This window comes from Colius striatus, chromosome 12 (genome assembly GCF_028858725.1).
Source record: "Colius striatus isolate bColStr4 chromosome 12, bColStr4.1.hap1, whole genome shotgun sequence".
Taxonomy (NCBI): domain Eukaryota; kingdom Metazoa; phylum Chordata; class Aves; order Coliiformes; family Coliidae; genus Colius; species Colius striatus.
The window spans coordinates 12,972,067-12,995,943 of record NC_084770.1 but is presented as its reverse complement, the minus strand read 5'-3'; the positions used below and the strand labels follow the sequence as shown (position 1 = coordinate 12,995,943).

At 39.5% G+C, this 23,877-nt stretch overlaps 1 protein-coding gene across 9 annotated transcripts; it reads left to right on the top strand.

The window, feature by feature from the left end:
- Positions 1–42: 42 nt before the first annotated feature.
- On the top strand, positions 43–23,877 carry MFF (mitochondrial fission factor). 9 transcript variants are annotated; one of them, XM_062005422.1, is made up of 9 exons: positions 43–336; positions 4,707–4,924; positions 5,832–6,004; positions 6,875–6,963; positions 10,857–10,931; positions 14,468–14,626; positions 20,044–20,106; positions 22,789–22,873; positions 23,232–23,877. In XM_062005422.1, the coding sequence occupies exons 2-9, from the start codon at positions 4,708–4,710 to the stop codon at positions 23,361–23,363; spliced, it is 993 nt and encodes a 330-aa protein (XP_061861406.1). In that variant the 5' UTR covers positions 43–336; position 4,707; the 3' UTR covers positions 23,364–23,877. The 9 variants fall into 9 exon arrangements, with proteins under 9 accessions (XP_061861406.1, XP_061861409.1, XP_061861410.1 ...); XM_062005423.1 differs by lacking the exon at positions 43–336 and adding an exon at positions 429–921; XM_062005425.1 differs by lacking the exon at positions 20,044–20,106 and having other exon boundaries at positions 44–336.

Here is a 23,877-nt window from a genome sequence, read left to right as displayed (position 1 = left end):
GCCTGCCCTCACTAAACATGGCTGTCCTCCGGCTCCTGCGCGTGTGACTTACCAGCGAGAACCGCTTCCGCCCTTTGGCGAGCACATGACGCGCGGTCTTACGGGAGCATGTCGATCACATGACGCAGGCAGCTCTTACGGGAACCCGATGGGGACACGCCGGACGGTTTCTACGCGCGACCTGCGGAGCGCGGTGCGAGCGAGTCGCGCCGCTTAACGCCCCGCTTAACGGCCCTCGCGCCGCCGCGCGCGGGACCCAGCGCCCGGGTCCGGAGCCCGGCAGGAGCGGCCCGGCCGGGCCGGCCAGCGCCCGCCGCCGCCTTCCCGCTGCTCGGGGTGAGTACGGCCCGGCGGGGCCCGACGGCGCCGCAGGCTCTGCCGCCGGCTCGGCCTGGCCGCGGGGCGCCCGCGCCTGCGAGCCACAGCTTGCCCTGTCCCCGTCCCCTCGGCCTGAGCCCCCGCCTCGGCCTGTGTCATATCCCTCGCGACTGCGGCTTCTCTCAGCCGCGTCCACCCGCCCGCTGCCGCCGAGGCGCAGGGTCCGCTCCTGCCCCAGCCCCGCTCTTCGCGCCGTGCCTCCCCGTTTGCCTCGGCCCGTGGCTGCCGCCGCGCTCCCCACACCCACATTTCAGAGCATCTCTTCGTCTCCCCGCTTTCCTCCGCCGCTTCTGCCCGTCGCCCAGTTAGGAGCCGTCCCTTCGCACCGGTGCCAGCTCTCGCTCGCCCAGCGCTCCTGCCATCCGGGAAACGTACACGGGCCGCCGCCTTTCCCGGCTGGAGGCTGGCGTCGGCCTTGGGTGCCTGACCCTTGAGGGGGGTCCGCAGCAGCACCAACGGCCGCCGGCCACTCGGGGCAGGGGCTTCGCGCACTGCCGGCTGGCAAGGTCTGCTGCCGTGTGCTCTTAACGCTGTCACACCGCAGTGAGTATCCGGGTGTTTCAGAGACATGGTTGTCAGACTGTGGCAGTATTTTATCTCCTAACGCTTCTAGTATTTATTTAAAAAAATAAGGTGTAGGGAGTTCTGTGCTGAAACCTCCATCTGGAGTACAACAAACGGAAAGAACACAGTCCTTGGTGTTCTGTAATCCCATAATCTTGTTCATGTATAATAGGGGGGTGTTAGCATCAGCCTCAAGCTAAGGAGAGAGGGTAGCCTATTTTAAAAGTTCAGCACATGTAACTACTGTACAGAACTGCTTTCAGCGTTTGACTGACATCTAGCTCTCCTTCAAATCATTCCATTAGTGCTTTGTTATTTCATAGCCTCTGATCCTGAATGCCCCGGTGATATATGTGCTGACAGTTTAAGCATCCCATAATAGGGTCCTTTGGGCCCTATAATACACATACTTAAGTCTTCCTCATCCCCTTTTACTCATCAAAGGATATGTAGATGTTTGCCAAAGGAGCGCTTTGTACCTTATATGCACTTGAACAGACTAATTTGGGAACAGTAATGTAGCTGCAGAAGTTACAATTAGTTTGGTGTAGGTTGTAAAACCTGCTCTGACCTCAGTGGTGGCACAGCTATGCTGTAATCAGTTCTCATCTTCATCTGTCTCAGATTAATTCAGACATAACAATGTCCATAATGTTCCTAGTTGCGGCACAGACATGGCCAATATCTGGTTATTGCCAGAATGCTGACAAAAAGGCATCCTTCAGATTTTTATGCCTTACTTGATCCCCATCTCTTCTGTTGACATTCTTTTTTAGGATAGGGAAGAGGAGGTACCCCTGTGTCTTTCTGAACACATGTAATTCACCTTAATAACTTGCTCTCTCTTCCTTTATCCTCCTCTGGATTTTCTCCTTCCTTTCTGTTTCTTAGTAAATGCTATTGATGCTCATTTGCACTTCAGCTGCTCTCTACCTTTTATTTATCCCGTGTTTCTGATTGTATCTTTATTGTTTGATTATTGTCAGGCTTCTCTTCTATTCTTATGTCCCTCTAGAGCTACTTAGTTCTGTAAATACCAATTTAAAGATCCTCCTTCTCCCTGATTTATTATTAATGTCTTGTGTAACAAGAATGTTACAGAAAGTGTAACTTTGATTTCTGTTCTCTTTGAGTACTTGGGGAGTTTTGTTAACAAGCTCTATTTGAATATTTCAAATTTCCTGTTCCCGAAATGTCACTGTTTATCATTTGCTGTTTTCTTGTAAAAAGAGGTAAAAATTGAAATCTCTTTTGACAGCAAATACAATTCTCAGTGATGCAAAGTAGATGAGAAGTAGGCAAGAGCAGGAAGATAGTGAGATATCGTATCCATAGGTCCTTGGCAAGTACAGCTAAACCCACACAGCCCTATTTAGTTCATAAAGCAACTGATCTAATATTTTCCTTTTCTGTGTGTATTTTACTGTAGAGCCAGAAAGCAGCTGTCACGCAGACTTGTGTGCAAAAGCACTGCCAAACTTTAGGGAAGCTGTGGGGTAAACGCTGCCGTGGCGTACTGAAGTGTGTTTGCATAAATCAGAGCCCTACAGGTATTTCACAATGAGAAAGTGAACAAGCTGCAAAACAGTTTTTGGCGGGCTTTGTGAGCAATAATTATTCTTTAAGCTGCTGCCGGTAGATATTCTGAGTACTTTAAGTTCTGGAAATTCAGTCATTTTATTGACATGATGATTTTTAGCCGTGTCCGTCTGGAAATGCTTTCTTGATTGTCAAATGAAAAGCAGCTACTGGAATGTAGAAATGTCAGAAGACAGTGTACTTTGTTCATATCACAGGCTGATCTAACCAATGTCTTACAAGAGGGACAAATCTAGCTTGCAAGGCCAAAGGGAGGGGACAAAACAACCCCAAATGAAATCTTAAGAATTCTGAAGTGACAGAGCTGCTTAAGCACCTTTTGAATTCCTGTAAAGTGTTTCTTTCTGACTAAATGGTTGTTCCAGTTCTTTTCACTTGAGTCATACAAACAGTAAGAATTAATAACTTATGGATTAAATCTGTATCACTTCAGGTATTTGCTTTATAACTCTTTAAAAAAAAGTTCACATAGAACAGCAACTTACCTTCTGCCTGACCCCCAGTTCTCTTACTGTGCTGCAGTGAGACTTTGAGATGATTGAGATTCTTTTATTTGGTCTGTGGTGATAGGATCCTGAAAATAACACTGGGGATCCCAAGTGGATCACACTTTGAATACAGGAAATATGTGCATTTAATATAGTGTTACCCAACACTATTGCTTCTTGCTGTTGTCTGAAGGTTACTATTAGTTTGAGGTTTTATTGATAAATACGGAAAGCACTGCTTCTGTGTGATGGTGGGAGGAATGGCCTGTGATCCAACTCACCTGCCATGTGGATGGTCTGCCCTGAGACACTCTGTTCCCAAAGTTCTGCATGTTCAGCTGCTGAAAGCAGACACACCAACAGACGAAGCCTTGCTGCCAAAAAGAGGGAAAGGATGTAGTTGCAGTTATAGCAACAAACCCTCCCTTTTTGCCAGCATTGATTGCTTCATTTAGGGAACTATTTCAAGCAAAACCACTAACAAATTTATTGCTAGAGTAAGCTATGCTTCCCAGAGGTGCATTTGCTAGGGAAACTCTATTTATATATTGTGTGTATGTAGAAATGCATAGAGCTATGTATTTCTCTCAAGCCTAACCCTAAAAATAATCATTATCTCCATCTGAGCTCTTGACAAGGCCCCCTAGCCATTGTCTGGATGAGAAGTTTCTCGCAGCTCCACCAGCCACTGAACAACTTCTGTCAGCTATTGAGTTCCCTGTCCTAACCCAGTTTCCAAGAGCAGCCCCTTTCCAGCCCCTTTCCAAATGCAAGTCTAGGATTTCTTTTTCTCTCAACCTTAAACCAGTAATCTACAGTTCCCAGCAGTTATCATGTTAGTAAGTTTCTCACAGCCCAGTTTCTAGGAGGTTTCCCCAGTTCACAGGAAATTCTCCTCTTTTTTGTAGGAAATTGTGCATGTAAAATGTTGGCAAACCCTTTTATGCTTAAAAAAAGCCTTGTTTTCTTTCTGCCCATCTTGTATCTGTTCTGCAAAAATAAGACTTTCCTTCACAGAAAAATGCAGAAGTGAGGAGTTTACAGAATTGCTTGTGACTGGGATGGGTTATGAATATGCTAGATTTTCAAGCTGATTTGACAGGCTGTTGATAAGGAGCTTTGTCCTTGTAAGATGGAGCGAGATCTGGGTGACTGATAGTGAGTTGAAGGCAGCTGCTGTGGAAGCTGAGCCCTTTTTTTCATTCCCCTACTTCAACATGCAGTTCTGTAAGACTTCATCCATCTTCTCAAAGACTACTGTGCTGGGCCTATCTAGATACAGATCAATATTTCAGCTTTCTTACTAACCCTGAATAGATTTCCTATCAGTTCCTTATGTTGTTTTATTTGTGTTTCTTTCTTTGCCAGGCAGTGCAAGGATAGTACATTACATGGAGAATTTCTAATATCTTTGTCACAGCTGGATTTGAGGACCCTCAGTGCAGCTTTAAGCGTTGCCTACAGCATCACTTTGTTCTTCTGTCATTGCCTTCAACTCTCAGCTCCTTGTGACTACACTTCCTATGAATTTCATTGTATAATTTGTTTCTCTAAATTAGTTATATTCAGTGAGGATCATCCATCACTGGCCTAGTAATCCGAACAAAGAGTTTCCTTTATACACTTTCTGCTTGTTTCCTAATATTGCTGTTATAGCTTTTGGTTTTCTTTTGCCAGAATGAGTGGGGCTGCGTTTCCATCTCCAGCTGCTGAGATGGCAGAAATTAATCGCCTTCAGTATGAAATGGAATACACCGAAGGGATCAGTCAGCGCATGAGGGTCCCAGAAAAACTCAAAGTAGCTCCTCAAAATACTGACCTTGAGAAAGGCACCGAAGAAGGATTTGCAAATGCCAGTGTAACTATGCAGGTTCCAGAGCGGATTGTAGTGGCAGGTATGTCTGCATCTCAAGAAAAGAAAAACAGATGTCAAATTAGTTCCCAAATTTCTGAATGGACAAAAATGCATATTGATTTTTTAAAAATTACACAATGTTTTCTGGTTTTCCAATGGATTTTGGTCTTCAACATTGACTTAGGAAGTTTCTTGAACTCTGAAAATGTTCCATGACTAGTTTTCTTGTGGCTTGTAGAGGAGACAATTAACGAATTAATTATGAATAGAAAGTTTAATTGCTGACTTTTCATCTTAATAAACCATTTCTGCAGCAAAAAAAAGTATTGTTTATTGATTCACACCTGACTTTTCTTAGTTAGCTATAAGCTAAAGTAACTATAACAAGTTTTGGGGATCTACTATGTATATATTACCCATGCAAATAGTATTTGGTTATAACCAGAATGCTAATCCTGTGAAGTTAGTCTACTGTGTCTAGTCTACTAGAGTGGACTCTATCAATACTTCTTTAGTATTTATGGTCATGGTCTTTACAGTGACCGACCTGGAACTGCTGAAGGCTCTACGTCTTGCAAAACTTGTGACATGCATATGTTGTGTGCTTTGTGAATGTGATATCCTTGCAACCCCAGTCACTGAACAAATATACCTTTAATAAGACTGTATCTTGAGACTGGAAATGTCTTCACTTGCAATATAGCTGGTGTTGCTCAGGATTACCTAGGATCACGGTTCTTGGAGAAACTCCTCAAATAAGTGTCAGTTAATATGGTCTTTATGAGAGCTTTAACCATACTTTTTAACATACATATTCTATTAAACATAGAGATACTTTAATTATTTGGCATAGGAGAAGTAACAGATGTGATGTCTTTTTGAACTTTAGCATTAGCCCTCAGGCCTCAGAACAGCTTGCTTTCTATTGACAATTGATGTTCTTGCAGGTAATAGTGAAGACATTCCATTTTCCAGACCACCAGACCTTGACCTTCTTCAGTCTACTCCATTCAAACCACTGGCATTGAAAACTCCTCCCCGTGTTATTTCTCTTAGTGATCGACCGCTAGATTTTTTGGACCTAGAAAGACCTCCACAGCAAACACCTCAAAATGAAGAGGCTAGTACTTACTTTGCTTTTTCCTTAGTTGAGAAGCATTCTACTAAAGACAGTGAGATGACCAATGATTTGTGTACTGTGGTGCAGGTCTACTTGGTACTAACATAAGTTGAGAAAATACAAATACACTTTTATTAGCATCGCAGTAGTTCTAATTATGACATTGAAGCTCCATATTTAGCTGGTAGATGGCTAGAGGTTGCCATGCTCATTAAGCTGACAGTAATTATAAAAATTAAGTCATAATTAGAACTACTCAAAATACTTTAAACAAAACAATAGTTTTGATTGAAGAGAAAGCTGCAAGATTTTTTTAATTTGCAGGCTATCAGAAAGCAAAATAAGATTCTTTTAACATGTGTAGCTAACCTTTGGAATTCATGGTCAGATGATTTAATACTACATAGAATTAGTAAGTTTTAGCAAGACTCTGAAAACTGGCTTAGAAAAATGATGGGACATTGGCATCCAGGTGGATGATGGTAATTGACATCTTAAAAACTGAAAAGTATTTATGAAGCTGCATATTCTATAAGCTCATAAAATGCAGTAGAAATATAATTATCTCTGGTGATAAGAAGTAATATTAAACATCATATTGCTTTCTTATTCAAAATTCTGTTTGTTCATACTTTTGGCATCAGACCACGTGAATAGATAAAGAGGATTGCAGGAAGTTTGGACCTTGGTTTTACATGTGCTAGCATCAGGTCCTGTCATCAGTTGTTTTCCTCCTTATCACTGTGAAACTCATGAAAATGTGCCCATGTATCTGAGGGCAGATGTGACTTGCAGATCTCCAGTTCAAATTTTGAAGTGTCTCTCCTGGAATTCCCTTCTTTATCTCCCCTTTTCTCCCCTTTGACATAGGTCCGCTCGGTGGGACGACTGAAGAGAGAACGTTCCATGAGCGAAAATGCCACTCGACAGAATGGTCAGCTGGCCCAAAATGATTCCATGTGAGTAGAGCAACAGACTGCAGGGGCATAACCACAGCATTCTTAAGTATTTCCTTTGTTCCTTATCTCCCTGGTATTTGTTTTTCTCCAACTAATGTTCTGTATAGTGTGGCAAGTACATATTTTTAAATATTATAAGGCCTGCATTTTTCTTAATTTCTATGCTTGTTGTTTGTTGAGGTGACTCATTTGTGAAGTGTTTTCTTGCAGTGGATGGGTGGGAGTGTCTGTGGGCTCACAGTTGGTGTCACTGTGAGTTATTACTTCAGGAGATTTTTCAGTTTCTGAGCTGATATGGTTTCTTTTTCCCCCCTGAATTTTCAAGAAATGGGGTTCTTTGTGCAACAAAATGTTCCTGGTTCTCTCACTGTTGATATTATAATGGTTTTCATTCACAGAAGAAGGAATATGTGTATTTCCTCATAAATATTAGAGTAAGTCATTTTTATTGTCAGTGGACATAATGTATGGGCATCTGTGTGCATCCTAACGTTTTGAGATCAAAATGGCAAGTAGCATTTAGAATTGGAAATGTCATCTATTATTACCATCTGAGGTAGCAATTCTTATGGTGCTTTCTGAAGACATACAAGTCTATATATTTTTATTAGATGTGATAGTTTTTGATTAATCATGATTTATTCTGAGTGACAGCATCTTTCCACCTGGCAATAACTGTTTTTGCAATGTAATACTTAAAACTCATATAAATGATTCCTAATACAATTGCCACAAAGAATACTTTCCCTTGTTGAAAGGATCTTGGATTTAAGACCTAAAAGATGGGATTCAGCTTTCCCAGTGTAGACTTTATGACACTATTGCAAAATCACTGTAAACTTTATTTTCAGTAACTAGAGGGAAATAAGTGCGTGACCTACTTAGCGTCTACCTATTTTTAGTCTTAAATAGATCAAGTGAATTATGTCCTAAAAATGTCTGTGTACAGCAGGAGCACTAGGAAGTACTGTATGTGCTATATATCTGTCTACCTGTTAGTTTTTCTAAAACTGATGAAATGTACTCTGTTGCATGTTCCAGGTGTGTTATAATTCCCCTTCTGTTCCTCTAGATCTTCATGGAAATATTGTTGCACATCTTCCTCTTCTTATTTAATCAGACTTTTGGCTCACACAAACATATAGATTGTATGTGTCTAGATACTCAAGTCTGCCAAGTAATACATATTCACCGAGCTGGCAAAACTAGATTCACATTCTTAAGCTCCTGATCAGCTCTGTCTCCAAATATTCCATCAGCCTACTTGGGTACTAAGTTCCTTGTGTTATCAACCATCCAATGATGTCCTGTTGGATTAGACATACTAGCATCACACCAGAGGAATGGCCTTCAAGTTTCCTATCTGATAGTTTGCACTATGCATACTGGAATAGGTGGTCTTCATATGATGGAAGCTGCTTGTGAAAAAGTTGATGTTACCAGTTCTGCTTTGATGTATTGAGATTTAAAGGAGAAATAGATTGTATACAAGTTCTTGTGATTTCTTGAAGTCACTTTATCTTTACTCCTCAGGTTAGTTTAGTCTTCTGAAGTTCATCGCTGTGTTGGCCCAGCCAGCCATCTGAGAAACAGGCAAGGTCAGCTCTGACTGGATGTATCCAGTTGCTGTCTCATTTCCCCCATACATTCAGACTTCCTGGATCTGAAAATCCTAAATCTGTAAAACTCACCTTTGTGCTTTGCTGTCTCTCAGTGTATCATCTATATGTAGAATTACTGGTTTAAAATGGTGTGAAGGTTATTCATTGTCACAGCTTATCCATCTACTAGCAGTCTTTCACAGGCTTAACAATACAACGTGCACCTGGAATCCTGTAGATTTAGAAAGGATGTGATCAGTGAACGTATAACTGGTAGCTCATGTGACTCAGTTTATCATTTACAGAAGTCAGGAAATCATGACACATCTGGAGATCAGTTTTCCTGTCTTATTGCCCATGCAAGTGCCTGCGTAATGTCTGTCAAGTAAATCAAACTTCTGATGCCGAGCACTTCCCATTATGGGTGTCTTTGAGGAAAATTACATATATTTGAGATTGATCCTATGATTCTGTGATCCAGGATCTCTCCTCTTTTGTTTGTATGAAAAATAACAGCTAGCTAATACTGAGTCTGCTCTATCTGCATGCTCTGTTGCACAGATGGAAGAAGCCATCTATCTTCAATGCAGCATTTTGTAACTGTTGACCTGAGATAATGTATTTTAGTAGAGCTTGGTTCATCTCTTGCCCTCACAAGTGCTTGTTTTCTCATGACAGAAGTTATGCTGTGTCTAATGTGTACATCACCTACTTGAAATCATTGAGGTTTCTAGAAAATGCTTCTTTTTCTGTCATCATCGTAGCACTCTCAGTGATGCAGAGTCTGGCATTTCTCCCTTTTTTTGTCAATCTCCAAGTGAACAGGGTCACTGTGTGCCTGTCTGACTCTCAGGAGACTCTTCTGCAAGTTCAGATTATGAAAACGCTGTGTTCAGAGCGAGTGTTGTATGGCTCACACAAATGCAGAAAAGCCAAGCCTTTTGAACCTGGAGAAGAAGGTCTCTCTTGGCTCTTGTTTCCTCACAGTTTAGGCCTACAGGACAGACACTGAAAACTGCAAGAAAAAGTGCAAGTTTCATGTAAATAAACCTGGAAGTAATGATAACATGGCATTCTGGTTTCACTGTGGTAGCTACTTAGAGAAGCTATCCATGTGGAAGTGTTACTGTGTGTCTCAAAATAAGCAATACAAGCAAACAAAGTTGCTTGATGTAAGTTATGCTACCTCAGATGGTACTCAGATGTCACCTAGCATCTCTTAGACTACTATTCTATTAGAGGTTGTAGCAAATGTGATGCATGTCTTCTAAGCCTGGTTTCCTTGTTGATAAATTGGACCATTTAAGCAGATAAATTTTACTACAGATGTATTCTTTGCACTACAGGAAACTTAATTGTATGCCTTTTACCTCATTTATATTACACTGAAATTCCTTTGCCATTAAGAAAGACTATTTGTTTTCCAGTGGTAAAAAACCACAAGAAACCAGCTGCTCCTAAAGTTCTTATTTCCAGTGTTATTGACTGAAAGATACTATCTTTCTTTTAATTACTGTAATGATACATTGCTGCTTCATGAAAACTGTCTTGACTTTGAAGTTTGTATTATATGTAAGTAGTTTCCTTCTGCAGTAACAAATACCATGGTACTCTAACTAGACAAAGATCAACTGTTTGTTCCTGTGCTTGTGTGAGTCCAGCTCACGTCTTCAAATAGGAGAGAGAATCCATGTTTTTACTTGAAAAATCCAATTCCTACCCAAAAAAATGCTTTCTTTTTTTAATGCTTGCTTCTCTTGCCTCCTTGATTCAGCTTCCTCATAGACATGATAGTCTACTCATGATGAGGATTCGACTGAAAAAGCACTTTGACCAGTGCCATTTCAAACCTTTGCTTTCTGAATAAGGCTATAATACTCAAGTTTTACTTCAGGCACTGTTGTTGTCCTTGGACAAAATATTCAGATGTACTGTGCGAAATTCCAGTGCTTGACCTACACAGTGACAAAATCCCAAATAGACTGTCAGATTGAAATGAAAAGAGTTGGCTGGGTTCCCTATCACAGTGTTCTCTACATGGTACAAATAGTTATCTCTGTTCTGTTGTCTTTCTTTTCTTGTCAGCCAGTTGCATGCAGAGACAGTTGTGAGAATTTTGCAGTAGTTGGGTTTCACTAAAGACAGACATTTTCAAATGCTTTTTTTTAAAAAAAGAGCCTAACAAGTAGGCTGCTTGTACAGTAACTATTTATGTAGTAATAATGACAGCTATCTAAATTATCCCTCTATTTATGTGGATGCTTACTTAAGAGATTACAATTATTATTCAAGGTGGCACAGATCAGATACTGTCCCAAGAAATAAAATGCCACGGTTCCAGTCACCTCTTTCGACTCAGGATTACACGTAAGCCTAAATCTTACCTGGTATATGAAAATCAAGAGTATGTTTAATTCTATAGCTCTCTGCAATACTAATTTCCTTACTAAGTATCCATAGTTTAGAATCTAAAATTTGAAACAGCCTTTGCTACACTGAATGTGTGGTTTCTAATTTTGCTTCAGAGTTTCTCAAACTTGGCCAAATTGTTTCCCTGTGTAAAGAACAGAGAGAAAAAAACCTGATGGCAAATAAAAGGGATAGCTGCAACGGAGAGCAGATTTGTAAAGAAAACAGAATTTCAAAATAGCTTTAGTTTGTTTTATTCTTGTCTGTTCCTTGGCTGTTTTTGAACAGCTGGAGCAACAAAGCTTTTTATTGGCCGTTGCCACCCACTGTTAAATGCAAAGATTCTGCATGGAATGGCAACAAATCAACAGGAGTGCATAGAAACGGGCACTATGTTTCACTTTTTTTTTCTGCTCCAGCATTTCCCTTTGAAAAACAGATCTCTAGAGAGAGTTTGGTTTCATAGTTTGAGAAATTCTGTTCCATGCAAGTCATGGGGGGAAAGGTGATGGTGTGCACATCTTTAATGAGAATCCAGTCTGTCTGTGTGGATGAATTTTAAGTAACCTTAATTAGTTAAATCTGTTTACCTCTCATTTCATACATCCAGAACTGTAAGTCAGAGAAATATCTGAAATAAACCCTGTGTACGTCACAAATGCTTTGAGAAGGTTTAGGGGAGCTAACTGCTAAGCTGAAAACTCTGTATATAATAAAATGTTAGTGTGCTCTTCCATAGTAATTTCTGTAATTCCATGTTTGTTTTGGTTCCAGACTCAAATTGTTTGGTGTTTGTAACCAGGGAGTGCAAAAATAAGCAGCTGGAGTTGTAGATAAGGGCTCTCTTGAGAGATTTGAAATGTTATACCTAGGACTAAGACCATTTAACTATAATGGAGGAGGGAAGGTGATTAGTCACAATGTCTAATGAGAAGTATTCGCACAAAATGTTAGAGAATTTTCCTTAATGTCATCTTGGCTGATGTGTATATTGACTATTTGCTTCATAATCTTTCTTCTCCATAGTCTCTGATATAGTTCCAAGGACGACCACATGTTTACACAACCAAAATTTTGAATCCTGAAAAAGGAAGATAGAAGCAAAATTTGGATCATTTTTATCCCCTCACTCCTTATTTCTTCTTCCTGACATTTAAGCCCTACATAAAGTTATTCTCACTTTCAAACAGAAAGGAAGAGAGAGGTCTCTTTTAAACTGTGCACTTCAGGATAGCCTTGATGGAGAAAATTTGATGGAGTAATTTCAGATGGCTGTTCAGTTTAGCTCATATCCAGGAGCAGATACATTTAAATAATCTTTTAAGTAATTAAATCATTTGAGAAACTAAATGTTCTCTTCCATGAGAATTAAATAATATCTTAAAATCAATGGAGTAATGTCTTGAAACTGCCTTTTCTTACAAGCTGCCTATAAAACAACAAGCATATAGTAGTCCAGGAATTAGACCATGGGGTTAGGAATTATCTGGTTCAGAAGTTTGCCTTGTTTTTTTCCTTGCTATATACACTTTACATTTAATCAGCACATGTAACATTTTTCTAGAGAATTTTATGCAGTCTGAGTTAAATCTGTTTGGGGATTTTATTTTTTTCAATATCTACAGAAAATTCTGTATGCAAATAACAACATTGCTGTGGTATTTATGGTAATACCATTCTGCATGACAGCAATTCCACAATATCTTCTAGTTTGCAATATGTCTAAATATTTTTTTACCCTTTTTTTAAGCTTTCAGTTTATTCTGTAGATCTGAAGCAATGAACAGGAAAAATTACTTTTCATATAAAACGTACTATGAGTTGAAGCCTGTTGCTCTTCCCTTGTTTCCCTTCAAGCCAGAAAACCCTCAAAGGAATAGAAATTCTCATACATTCACTTTAGTGGTAATATTCCATATTTGCCTCTGTTTCCTGATATTTTTTTCTGGTGAATGTTGTCATTTCCAATGTAATTCAAGAGCAAAATGTGCAGTTGTGATCACCACCATTGATTGTGAAGTAGAATCGTAATTATAAAAGAAAGATGTATTCTACAAGTAATGGGGAATGATAAAAGCTGTGAAAAGGTAACATAGATGTTTATTGATGGCTCCTCCTCCTTCCTACTTTCTCTTGTCCAAATGTACTCTACAAGCAGCATAACAAGTGGTTTAGGTAATAGATAACAACCAGTATCAGTCCAACACCAGCCACTGATATCTTTGCAAGTCTCTTGAAGCACAGGATGACTGAACTCTTCTGTAGGTTAAGTGACTTCTGTGTAACGTTCTCTGAATCTGTCTTTCCAATTGAATTGATTTCTTACTAAGCTTTGTGATCTTGGTGCCAGCCAGTTGCAGAGCAACTCTATTTAGAATAAAAGTGTCTACTGAATTACAACCCATCTAGAGATTATCCAAATGTCAAACCAGCTTCCAAGCACTCATGCTTTGCTTAATTTCTTAAAAATACCAAAAGTGGGAAGATTGGCATTCTAGATAAAAACCCCTAAACCTGTTGGAGTGTTGCAAGATCAAAGGAAGTGCACTGAGTTATGGATATTAATCTTGGAATAAAAGCTATCCCAAGATTTAAAGGATACAGTGACTCGCAATTGGTTTGCATTTGTTTTAATAATAACAGTGAAGTTCACGTGAATTACTTCCTATTACTTCCATCTCACCTTTAAAGTTTCCAGATTAAACTCTCTCTCTCTCTCTCTCTCTCTATATATATATATATATATGTTTAAAACTTTGGAATATTTATATATGACGGATGAAATCAGATTGAATGTAAAAAGACATAAGCAAATCAAAGGCAAGTTACCAAAGCTAACTCCTATCTGATAGAGATGAGGTTTGTATAATCCCAATGATTGTGTTTAAATTTCAGTTCTGTGTATTTTAAATATAATTTGTGCATCATAGTGAAAATGTCAGATCATGTAATTTGTTGTCACTGGGATGTGAATTCTGTGCCTTTTTAAAAAACTTCTTGCAGTTACCTTTAAACTTTGTTCATGTGCAAATCAAAATACTACTTTGATCTTTAGTCACAGCTTGAAGAAAAACTTTTGTTGAAGTCAAAATCTTTGTGTGAGATTCTCCCTACTGGAAAAGGCTTGTGTTTTGAAAAGAGGTTGTGTAGGATGTGTTTTAAAATGCCAGTGCTTTAAAAAAAAACATTTATTGTTGTCAATGAGAACTTGAATACTGACTTCAACAGCTACAGATGTGGCTGGACAAGGACTTTCTAAAGCTAACTTGTGTGTCCCAGGCTTATTACTTGTGTTTGTTTCCAGAAGACATCTATAAATGTAGCTCATGATCCTTATGCTATTAGTTTGTGGGTGTTACCTTATAGTGGTGGGTGAAGGGTAAACCAAAAGCAAACAATAAGCATTTTGGAATGGGGTCTATCTGAAAGCTTTTTTAAATTTAAAAATCTGACTCTAGTATTTCTCTCTTCATTTATTGTGCTCGTACGAACAGTGTGACACCATCACTGCAACAGGCTCGTATCTGTCCTCCCAATATGTTACCTGAAGATGGAACTAATCTTTACTCTGCTCGTGGCATTTTGTCGTTTATCCAGTCTTCCACTCGTAGGGCTTACCAGCAGGTCTTGGATGTGCTGGATGAAAACCGCAGGTGATTGGTTGTCACTGATTTTGCCAGCTTTTGCTGCTTTCTTTTTTTCTTTTGTTTTCTACTTTTTAGTGGAGTTTGGTTTCTGTTTACAAAAGAATGAGGTGAAATATTGGTTTTTGCTTTTGCTTTCTTTTGCTTTCACTACTCATAAGCAATTTCATTGTCCAAAATTCACATTTCAAAATGCTTCCGTTTCAGTCAAATGTAGCAATGGTTTGGTTTCCTTCCAAATAAAAATCAAACTAGGAAGTGTTAGTCTGTGACAGCAAGGGATTTTGCTGTTCCCAGATTGTCAGTGTTTTCTGCAGTTAATACTTGGCCCCAAGCCTGCAAATTTCTTAGCCTTGCCTTCTGCTTTTGTGTTGGTGAGCCATGGTGCAAATCAATAAGATTGGGTTGATGTCATCAAGCATTCAAAGAAAGATGCAGAAACACGGTAGAATAATATGCAGGGCATTGTAGACTCTCCTTTCAATAATGTCTCGAGACTTTAGGCTGTTTCAATTTATATTGAGAATAGTTCTCTCTGGTTGATACAGGACTGATGGTGACGCCTTTGCTGGATGCTGAGAGCGAGAAAGGCAGTGTATACTGAGAGGCTGGTTGCTTCTCTCAATAGTGCTGTTTCTGGTTTTCTGGGTAAGCTGATGCTTTGAGAGGCAATGAAGCAAAACAAGCCTCATGGCAATCATTGCCCAATTGGATGTATCCTTGGCCTGTTTTGATTTGGCATTTCTAAAGAGAAACATTTGTAAAACCTAATAGTGGCAAAGATAATTTACCAAAGCAATTTTCATTTCAATAGTATGCTAGCACAGAGGTTCAGGTCAAAGTTGCCCCCAGTGTCTAGTGTAGGGCTATCTGAGACCTCTAGGGCTTGGCGAGGGGTCGAATTGGAGGAGAGGATGGGGAGTAACTGCTCATTGCTCCCACAGCCCTTCCCTGGAGCCTGTGCTCAGAAGTTCTTTGAAGTTTTCCATCTGCCTCTGGCTTCTAATATCTCTACAGCACTCTTAATATTTTGTAGTGTGAAGTTAAATGCTTTGCTTTTTAGTTGGTTTGGTAATAAAATGTGACTGTCGAGCCAATCTTATTGTGAATGTCTGTGTGTTTGCAGTCACTTTCCAAACTGGCACCTACTGTAGCTCACCATGTGTACTGACCTGACAGAATGTAAATGTCCATATTAATATTTCTGAATCAGAGAATCTTTTTGGCCTTCATGTTCTTAAACTAGGACTTAAAAGAAAACAAATAATTTTTTGAAACAAGAGACACTGCCTGCATAGTTTCCCTTGAAATTCTGAGTTGGATGCTTAACTGTGACTTAATCCTATGGAATTTCAGGCTGTAGCTGTTACAATGTTGGTGCTTGTCAACAGCTGGACAGCAGTAACTTTTTTTTGTCCCCTTGTCAGTATTAAAAATCAGATATAAGTTTGGTTTTTTTCTATAAAATTAAAGCATACTGATAAGGAGGAATACTACTGTCTGTGAATAATAGCACTTATGGATGCTGTGCCAAGAGTCCTTGTAAAAATACAGACTGAAATTCTCGCCCTCTGTCCTGTCTGCAGTGAAGCTCATGGGTTTTATTCCTGGCCTCCATTAGACATGTTCCTTCCTATGTTTTCTTGGATTCTGGAAAACATACACATATGCATACATACACTTTCAACTTAGTTCAATTATCAGAAAGCTTCTGTGGTTCTGAATACTTCAGAAGCTGCATTACTGTTCCTGATTTGGGTTAACTTTTGAGATGTTCTTACTAACCTTCATAGAAGAAATAGGAAACCTGTTTCTAGCAACCTATGAACAGATAGTTGCCAAAATAATGAGCTTTTCAATAAGGTGAAAGTGTATTCTTCATGATTGGGTGTTTAGATACCCACCATTACCCTACAGCTGGCGTAGGAATGTGAAATTTGGATGATTCACTTGCATGGTTGCAAAATATTGTTCATTTTAAATTGCTCCTAACCTGCACTCTGTTCTTTTGCTCTAACATGCTTTCTGTCTCAAAGCCTTATCTATTTGATCTTTTAAAATGAACAAGATCTGACTGTGTGTTACTGGAAATATTTTTAATTTATTTCTTGACTTGCTTGCTTTTTGCAAAATATTTCCCAGTTTCCTCAAGCTGCTAACGGTAGGTGCTCCCTGTACTGCTGCACATAATGGATTATGCCTCATTTAGCTGCCACTGCTCATATAATAGGTTATTTAAACGGGCAACAGTTTAATGATCACTGTTTACACTGTCTGTTTGCTCTTGCATTTCCTTCAGCTTGGACAAGGACAATAGGTCAGTTCTGGTTTCCAGTTCTAACCACTTTTCTGTTTTAATTTTTGTTGAATGACTGTAGGGCCTATACCTAGTGTCTCTTAAAGGCTGATCTTTTATACTCTAGGCAACAAAAAAAAACAACTCTAAATCCCACCTTTAAGGAGGTTTTAGTGATGTCTTAAATGCAGGAAAGAGGCAAATTTGTATCTGAATAGAATTGTGTTGAAATCTGTACTTTATCTGAACTATTCTTCATCTCTTGGGTCAATACGTTTTTATTTAGGAGAAAAAAGTATGGAAATTTTATTACTATTTACTTTCTTCAGGACAACCCTTTCTAAAAAGCTACTATCCTCCTTAAATGCCAGACTTCACCCACATAATTATATACTGAGGTATTATGAGATGACTTTTTATATTGAACAAGCTAAGGATATTTCTCATGGTAGAAATAAAACAGGGTGTGAGTTGCCACCATCAGAGAGCTACACGTGACTGTAGATTGGGGTAATACAGTTCAGAAGAAAATGGAATAGGTTTGCTAATGTGAAGGAGCCTGGGAAAGCAGTAGCCTGTTGCTTTATTGGAAGGAATGGCTTATGGCACCAAGACAAATGAGTACAGTTTCATCCAGTCACCGATTCTTCAGTGCACCAATCCTTTCTGTACTTGAGAAGCTTATTACCCAGTTCATGTCCAGAACATGTCTGTAAAGTCCTAGTACCATTCTTCTTGCCTTTCTGAGATTTCCAAAGTTTTAATGTAGAATGGGAGATGAATAGAGCTGCTACCTCTGCTGAACCAAGAGAATGTGCAGCCTCAGTGCCCTGTGTGCTTATACAGAAGCGATTGAGGTTGGACCTGAGTTGCTGGATTATCTACACCTTGTTTTCCTCCCAGACGACATGTTTATGGCAGCATCGTTACTGTGGCATTCCCACTGTGTGCTCATCTCTCAGCAGCGGCAGACAGATCCTATGCATTGGGTCACATTGCCCGTTTCCCCGCTGCTATTAAACTGTATTGTTGTGCATTCCCTTCATGTTTCAGGCAGCTGCTGTATTTGCAGTGAAATAGTGAAGTGTTGAAGTATACGTGGCCTCAGAGTTACGGCTTCTTCTGTCCTTGTGTTAATGTTTAGGATGGAATTGACAGCAGTAGCCAGAAAATTCAAAGTTTTTAGTGTACTGTTACTCAGTCTTCAAAAGAAGGCCACACATTCAATAGTTTGACTATATTATGTGTTCTGTATTTACCAAAAAACTTGCTGCTGATTTGGGCTAAGGTGATCTCAGTTATGATGCCACCATGATCTATAGAATGAAGTTTTTTGTTGCTATGTAAAAACTAAGCAAAGAGTAATGAGTCGGAAAGGCAGGGGAATATTCTGGTGATACTTTGGGTTCACCTATAAAGAAATAAAATGTGAACTGCAAAGAAAAGGAAATCACATACAGCTTCTGAACAGCCTGGCTGTGTTGAGAAGTGGGATTAAAGACATGTCTTAGACTAAATTCCTGATTTGCATATGTGTCAGTGCTCTAGTTGTGTTCCTTGCTGAAGCCTTCAACAACCTCTAAGCCTGCAGTTTTCCTTGAAAGAGCAGTGTGAATTAGTAGTGATTAACACTACAACAGGTGCAGGACTTTGTTTTGCCACAAACTACCACATAGTCTGATTTTTAGAGAGTATTTGAGACTGTTGTCCTCATCGTTCAAAATCCACATGTTGCTGTCCTGTGCCAGATAGAGAATGACAAGCTGGCCTTCACCTGCCAGCTGACTGCAGGTGGCTTCTGCTCATCGTACAGAAATTCTGCAGCCTTTTCTGTAACTGCTGTTTGTTGAAGTTCTTTTGCCTTCTTGAAGTATTTAGATGTAGCATCTGTCAGATAAGGCTTTAGACTAGATAAATTAATTCTCTGATTAAAAGCAGGATTGCCCTTTTTTGATAGCTTTCTGCAGAACCTTATGCATGTAGGTGAAAATATTCTTTTCTTGTATGTGCTGGGAATGGGGGTTTCCATTTGTAAAACACACCATGCTGGCTTATGTACCAGAGGGGAAACCTGATGGCACGCACTGATGGTGCTGATTAGAGGAGAACCTCGTCCTAGGAAGTACTATGTCAGGTTGCAGTTTGCTAAGGCTCCTAGATCCTGATCCTTTTAAAATGAAACTAGTGGTTGGGCTATTTTTGCATGGTTCTTGCATGTTTTCAGGCCAGGTCACAGTGTTCTCCCAGCCACCTCAGCACCAAGCCTCTGCCTCCTACATGTACCTGCTGTAAAGATCTTCATACCTAGATTGTGTTTGTTTTTATAGCCTGAAATATAGATGGATTAAATGCAAGGTACAAGTTCCCCCAGCTGGCATTAGGAAAATGGGAGAAGTTGAAAATAAGATTTCAGGCTCTTGAACAGTTTGTAACACATTGTAGATATGGAACAGTGATGCCTTGTTACAAGAGGTACTGGGAACACATGCTACAAGCTTCGGCATTCACAGCTTCTGTAGACTGGGACACAGTAACTTCTTATTGCAAAGTTAATGTGTATTATATAGTTGCAGCAACTTAAAAAGCTGTACCTTTTCTTCCTCTCTGCCTAGAAAGAAAAGGGAAATAAATTGAAAGAGCAAACCTTATAAGAATGATCATACCATGTACTCAAAGCTTCTTCCTGGAGAGATATACCTCTCTTCAGACTATATATGTCTTAGGCTACTAGCCCAGGTTTTCTGAATTGCATCTAGCAGAGATAAAGAAAGGACAAATCTCCCCTTTCCCTACAGGGAGGAGAGGATGGTTGGAAAGGCTTTTATAAGTACATGTAGATACTTTTTTTCTGTTGTTATGGGATGAAATTTTGTGGCAATATTTTCAAACCATGTTTGAAATTTGCTTACATGTCTTAGCTGCATAAACATTCAGTGTTGATCGTATCTTGAAGGGAAATATGAATGTACCATTTACAACAAAAAGAAATAGATCTGATATTGTGTTGAAACATTATACAATATACATGGAAGTATTTTGATGTTCTCGTGTTCTTTGTGGTTTACCTTTTATCTCTGTTTGTCCTTTCCTGTTTCTGTCTTACGCTTTCTATCCACCAAAACCTGCATAGGCCAGTGTTACGTGGTGGGTCAGCTGCTACCACTTCCTCTAACCCTCATCATGACAACACCAGGTAAAGAGTATTTTTTGTTAGTCACAATCCACTTATTTAGACTCTAAAATTCATATTTCTATTTCCCTATTCCTAGTGTATGTATTTTAAAGCACAGTGCTCATTTCTGTCCTCAACTCCTTGAGCTGTTTCAGGCCTTTATTCCTTACCCATCCAAGTCATCTGCAAACACCTCACTTGACTAATAAATACAACATGCTGCAGAATTCTGACTCCAATTGATGTACAAGGGCAGACTTAATTTACATTAACAGTGTACTTCAAATATTTTCTGTTTAGGAGTGAGTTTCCTATTTTTATTGCTAGAAGTTTTAGCTTTGCATCACCTTATTTTTCCCAGGCGTTCTCCCTGACATGCCTGTGGTTGTTCATTGCAGCTGGACACCTTTTCACTGCCATTATCTTGGTAGATTGACATTGTTTCAGTGGAACTGGATACACAATTGATACATAATGTCATGGTCAGGATGAAGGAAATCAAATAGTTCCTTCCACATCTGTTGTTCCCATTTTCCACCTCCATCAAAATGGAGATTACACTTGCTCTTAAGTAGAAACCAGCTTCAAGCAAGTGATTCTTCTCTAAGTCAGGAATCTGGTTTTTGTAATGGCACAAGAGATTATCTTGAGGGATTTTTTGCTGGTAAATCTCTTGATTGCTAATACCTGGAATGGTGGGGAAGTTGGTAGAGCCGCAGGGATACACTGTTTCTTTATATTAAATTTGTGTGACCTGGGAGAGGGAGGTGCCTAGCTCACTGAAATGGTGAGCCTCTGCTTTTCCCAAGAGATGGGGAGGGACAGCTATGCCGTGGATCTGGTGGAATTTTCAGATTTCTGAACCGTTTACTACAAATAAAAAAAGACAGCTACAAAAAGACTCCCCTCAGAAATCTCTTTGGCTTTCAGAGGATGTGTAGTAATAAGGAAAACTTGGTTTATTTTTTGTATGTGCAAAGCTTCAGACTTTTTTTAACAGTAGAGTTGTTGAAATCATTTTATAATGAACTTAAGTTTATTTTTAAAAAGTTTGAGTTAACAATAGGAGCTTCAAAAAATCCAGCAGGTTCAGTATTTTTAATGTTGCCCAAACTGAAAGAACTACAAGTAGTAAATAATATGTTACAATTAAGTGAATGTTTGAAGTCTCTTTAGAATTAAAAAATAGTAATAGCCTTAATGAGAAAATCTTTTCCTAACAAAAGGAATTGTTAAACTTTTGTTGTTGGTCTATACTGTGGCTCTGTTGTTTGTTGTTAAGGACATGGTTTAGTGATGGGCTTTGCTGGGTGAGGTTAGTGGTTGGACTCAATCTTAATGGCCTCTTCCAACCATAATGATTCCATGGTTCTATGAATTATTTATTTGACTATTCCCTTTGTTATCCTGATCTCACCTGGCAAAGTTTCTCTCCCCCTGTATACTCTTCAACCTAAAAACCCCATAATTAACTTACTTATTGTTATCTAAGTCCAGATCGATGTGGCTCTCGTCTAGAAATGGCAGTTCTTACATAGAAAACAATTTGTTAATGAACAATGATACAGGGAAACTTTACACAAGTTGTCTTTTGGGTCGGAGGGGAATCTTGCCCAAGCTGAGGCCATGTTATAGAAGCTGAAAGTGATGCAAGAATAAGTCATGCAAAAGTAGTGTCTGCAGTTGAGGGCATTCTGCAAGCTTCAGGAATTCTACTAGTATTCCCTTTAGCCAAAGTTGACTATTAAGTGCCATTAAATGGCAGACATTCTTTTAGGTGTATTTTGTCATGAGTTTGGTAGCCTTGACGTTATTTTTATTCCATTTCTGAAGCTGTCTGTGGCAGTTGTTCTTGTGTCCTAAGGTGAAAGCAAGTCAAGGGAAACTAATACTGGAAACTTAGATAGGAGGTGAGAAATTCAGTCTAAGTGCAGCATCAGGAACTACTCGTACCTATTAGTTGCTGGAAAACAATCTGGTTTAAGAGGTAGCATTTGGATGATCAAAACACATACCTCACATAGACTTTCTGCCACTTCCCAACTAATAGAAAATGTGCTGTGTTTCATTAACTTACCCAGTTAGTGATGAGTGATGCTTCTCAGAATCACTACAGTAAGAAAGCTGAGAGGTGCTCTGGGAACAAACTTCCTAATGCCTGTCAAGTTCAGCAAGCAGTGACTCCACACTAGACCCTGTTTGCAAAAATCTCTGCCTAAAATACTGAGATGAATGTGACTGAGATCACTAATCTCAGGAAGTGTTCACTGGGATATTTCAGCAGGTACTGAGCAGAAGGCACTCAGTTTTTTCAGAGTCCTGATTTGGTTACTTATCCATTGCCATCTCTCTTGCAGCTTTGTCATTTTTGGGCAGGCAGTTAGCATTTTTTGTTAATCACTTAAATAGCTGGAAACAGTCTTTTGAGGGACCAAGTGACAGGAAGATGTCTGAGTAGAGAATCCTCAAAAATAGTTAAATGTGGAGAGCAATAAACCCACATTCAGTCAAGCTCCCACTTTGTATGTGTTTGTACTTTATTCAGTTCTGATCCTATTGAAATAGGCAATTCTAAAACCTGGGGAAAAAGTTTTGTAATTCTCTCCACCATCACCACCAAAAACGTGCATCTACTAGGGTGCTGATATTATATGGTAATCCTTGCATGGATGAGCCAGCTAAGCTGTCTCCCTTATTTGATAGATACGGACTTTCCAGCTTTGATACGACACTTGAAGGAACACCAGATGACCTGACAGTTGTAGATGCGGCTTCCTTAAGAAGACAGGTATGTAAAGGATTGTAGTTGTAATACTAAGAAAAAGCCACAGTGGTAAAATGGGGCACCATGTTCTGTGTGGCCACAGAGGAATCCATAGCAGATGTGGTGAGGGATCCCTCCGTACCCCTCCTGCTCTGTGCCCCCATGTGCTCTGTGCTTATCCAAGAATCTGGAGGGTCTGACTTAATTTCTGCTCCTGCTTATTGGGGACAGCAAGATCTGATACCAGGCCACTGAAGATAGAAAGGCAAATTATCACATGTTTAAAATCCATCTGAGACACTAATTTTATGTGACCGTTCAGAAGCTTCTAGAAAGCCCATCAACTTTTCATCAAGTATTAAAAGCCTTTCTTTATTTCTAGATAATCAAACTTAATCGCCGTCTACAGCTTCTGGAAGAAGAAAACAAAGAGCGTGCTAAAAGGGAAATGATCATGTATTCAATTACTGTAGCTTTCTGGCTACTCAATAGCTGGCTGTGGTTTCGGCGCTAGACGCAGCCCTCGGGAAGATTTACTAGTTGAAAACACAATTTGCAAAATTATTTGTTTCTGTTTCTAAATTGTATGCTGTTTTATAATTCATACACTGGAAACTTCCACCACAGATAAAGGCTATAGAATTGCAGTGTTAAAGGACCACCTTGTTCAGGTCTAATGTCTTCGATAGATTTGCATTGCAAATAGCTGCAGTATCCTTTTTTGCATGCTCCATTGTACACATGGATCGGCCAAGGCAACGTTTGCTTCATGCAGGAGTAACCACTGGAGGTTTTGTTGTGGGAAGACAACTAATGGAGTAGGTTTGGAAAGAAAATAAAAACAAAAGAATCAGAAGTAGTTTTTATTGTTCTGTTGTTAGATGCAATTAAACATGATTGCACTAGTTTTCCTTCAGTCTGAGTACTTTGAGGTGTGCCATATGCAAGGAGTGTGTCCTGTTTCATGAGTGTGTTCCTTGTTTAAGCACATGTTCAGGTCAAACAATAAAAGGAATTGTCTTCTAACA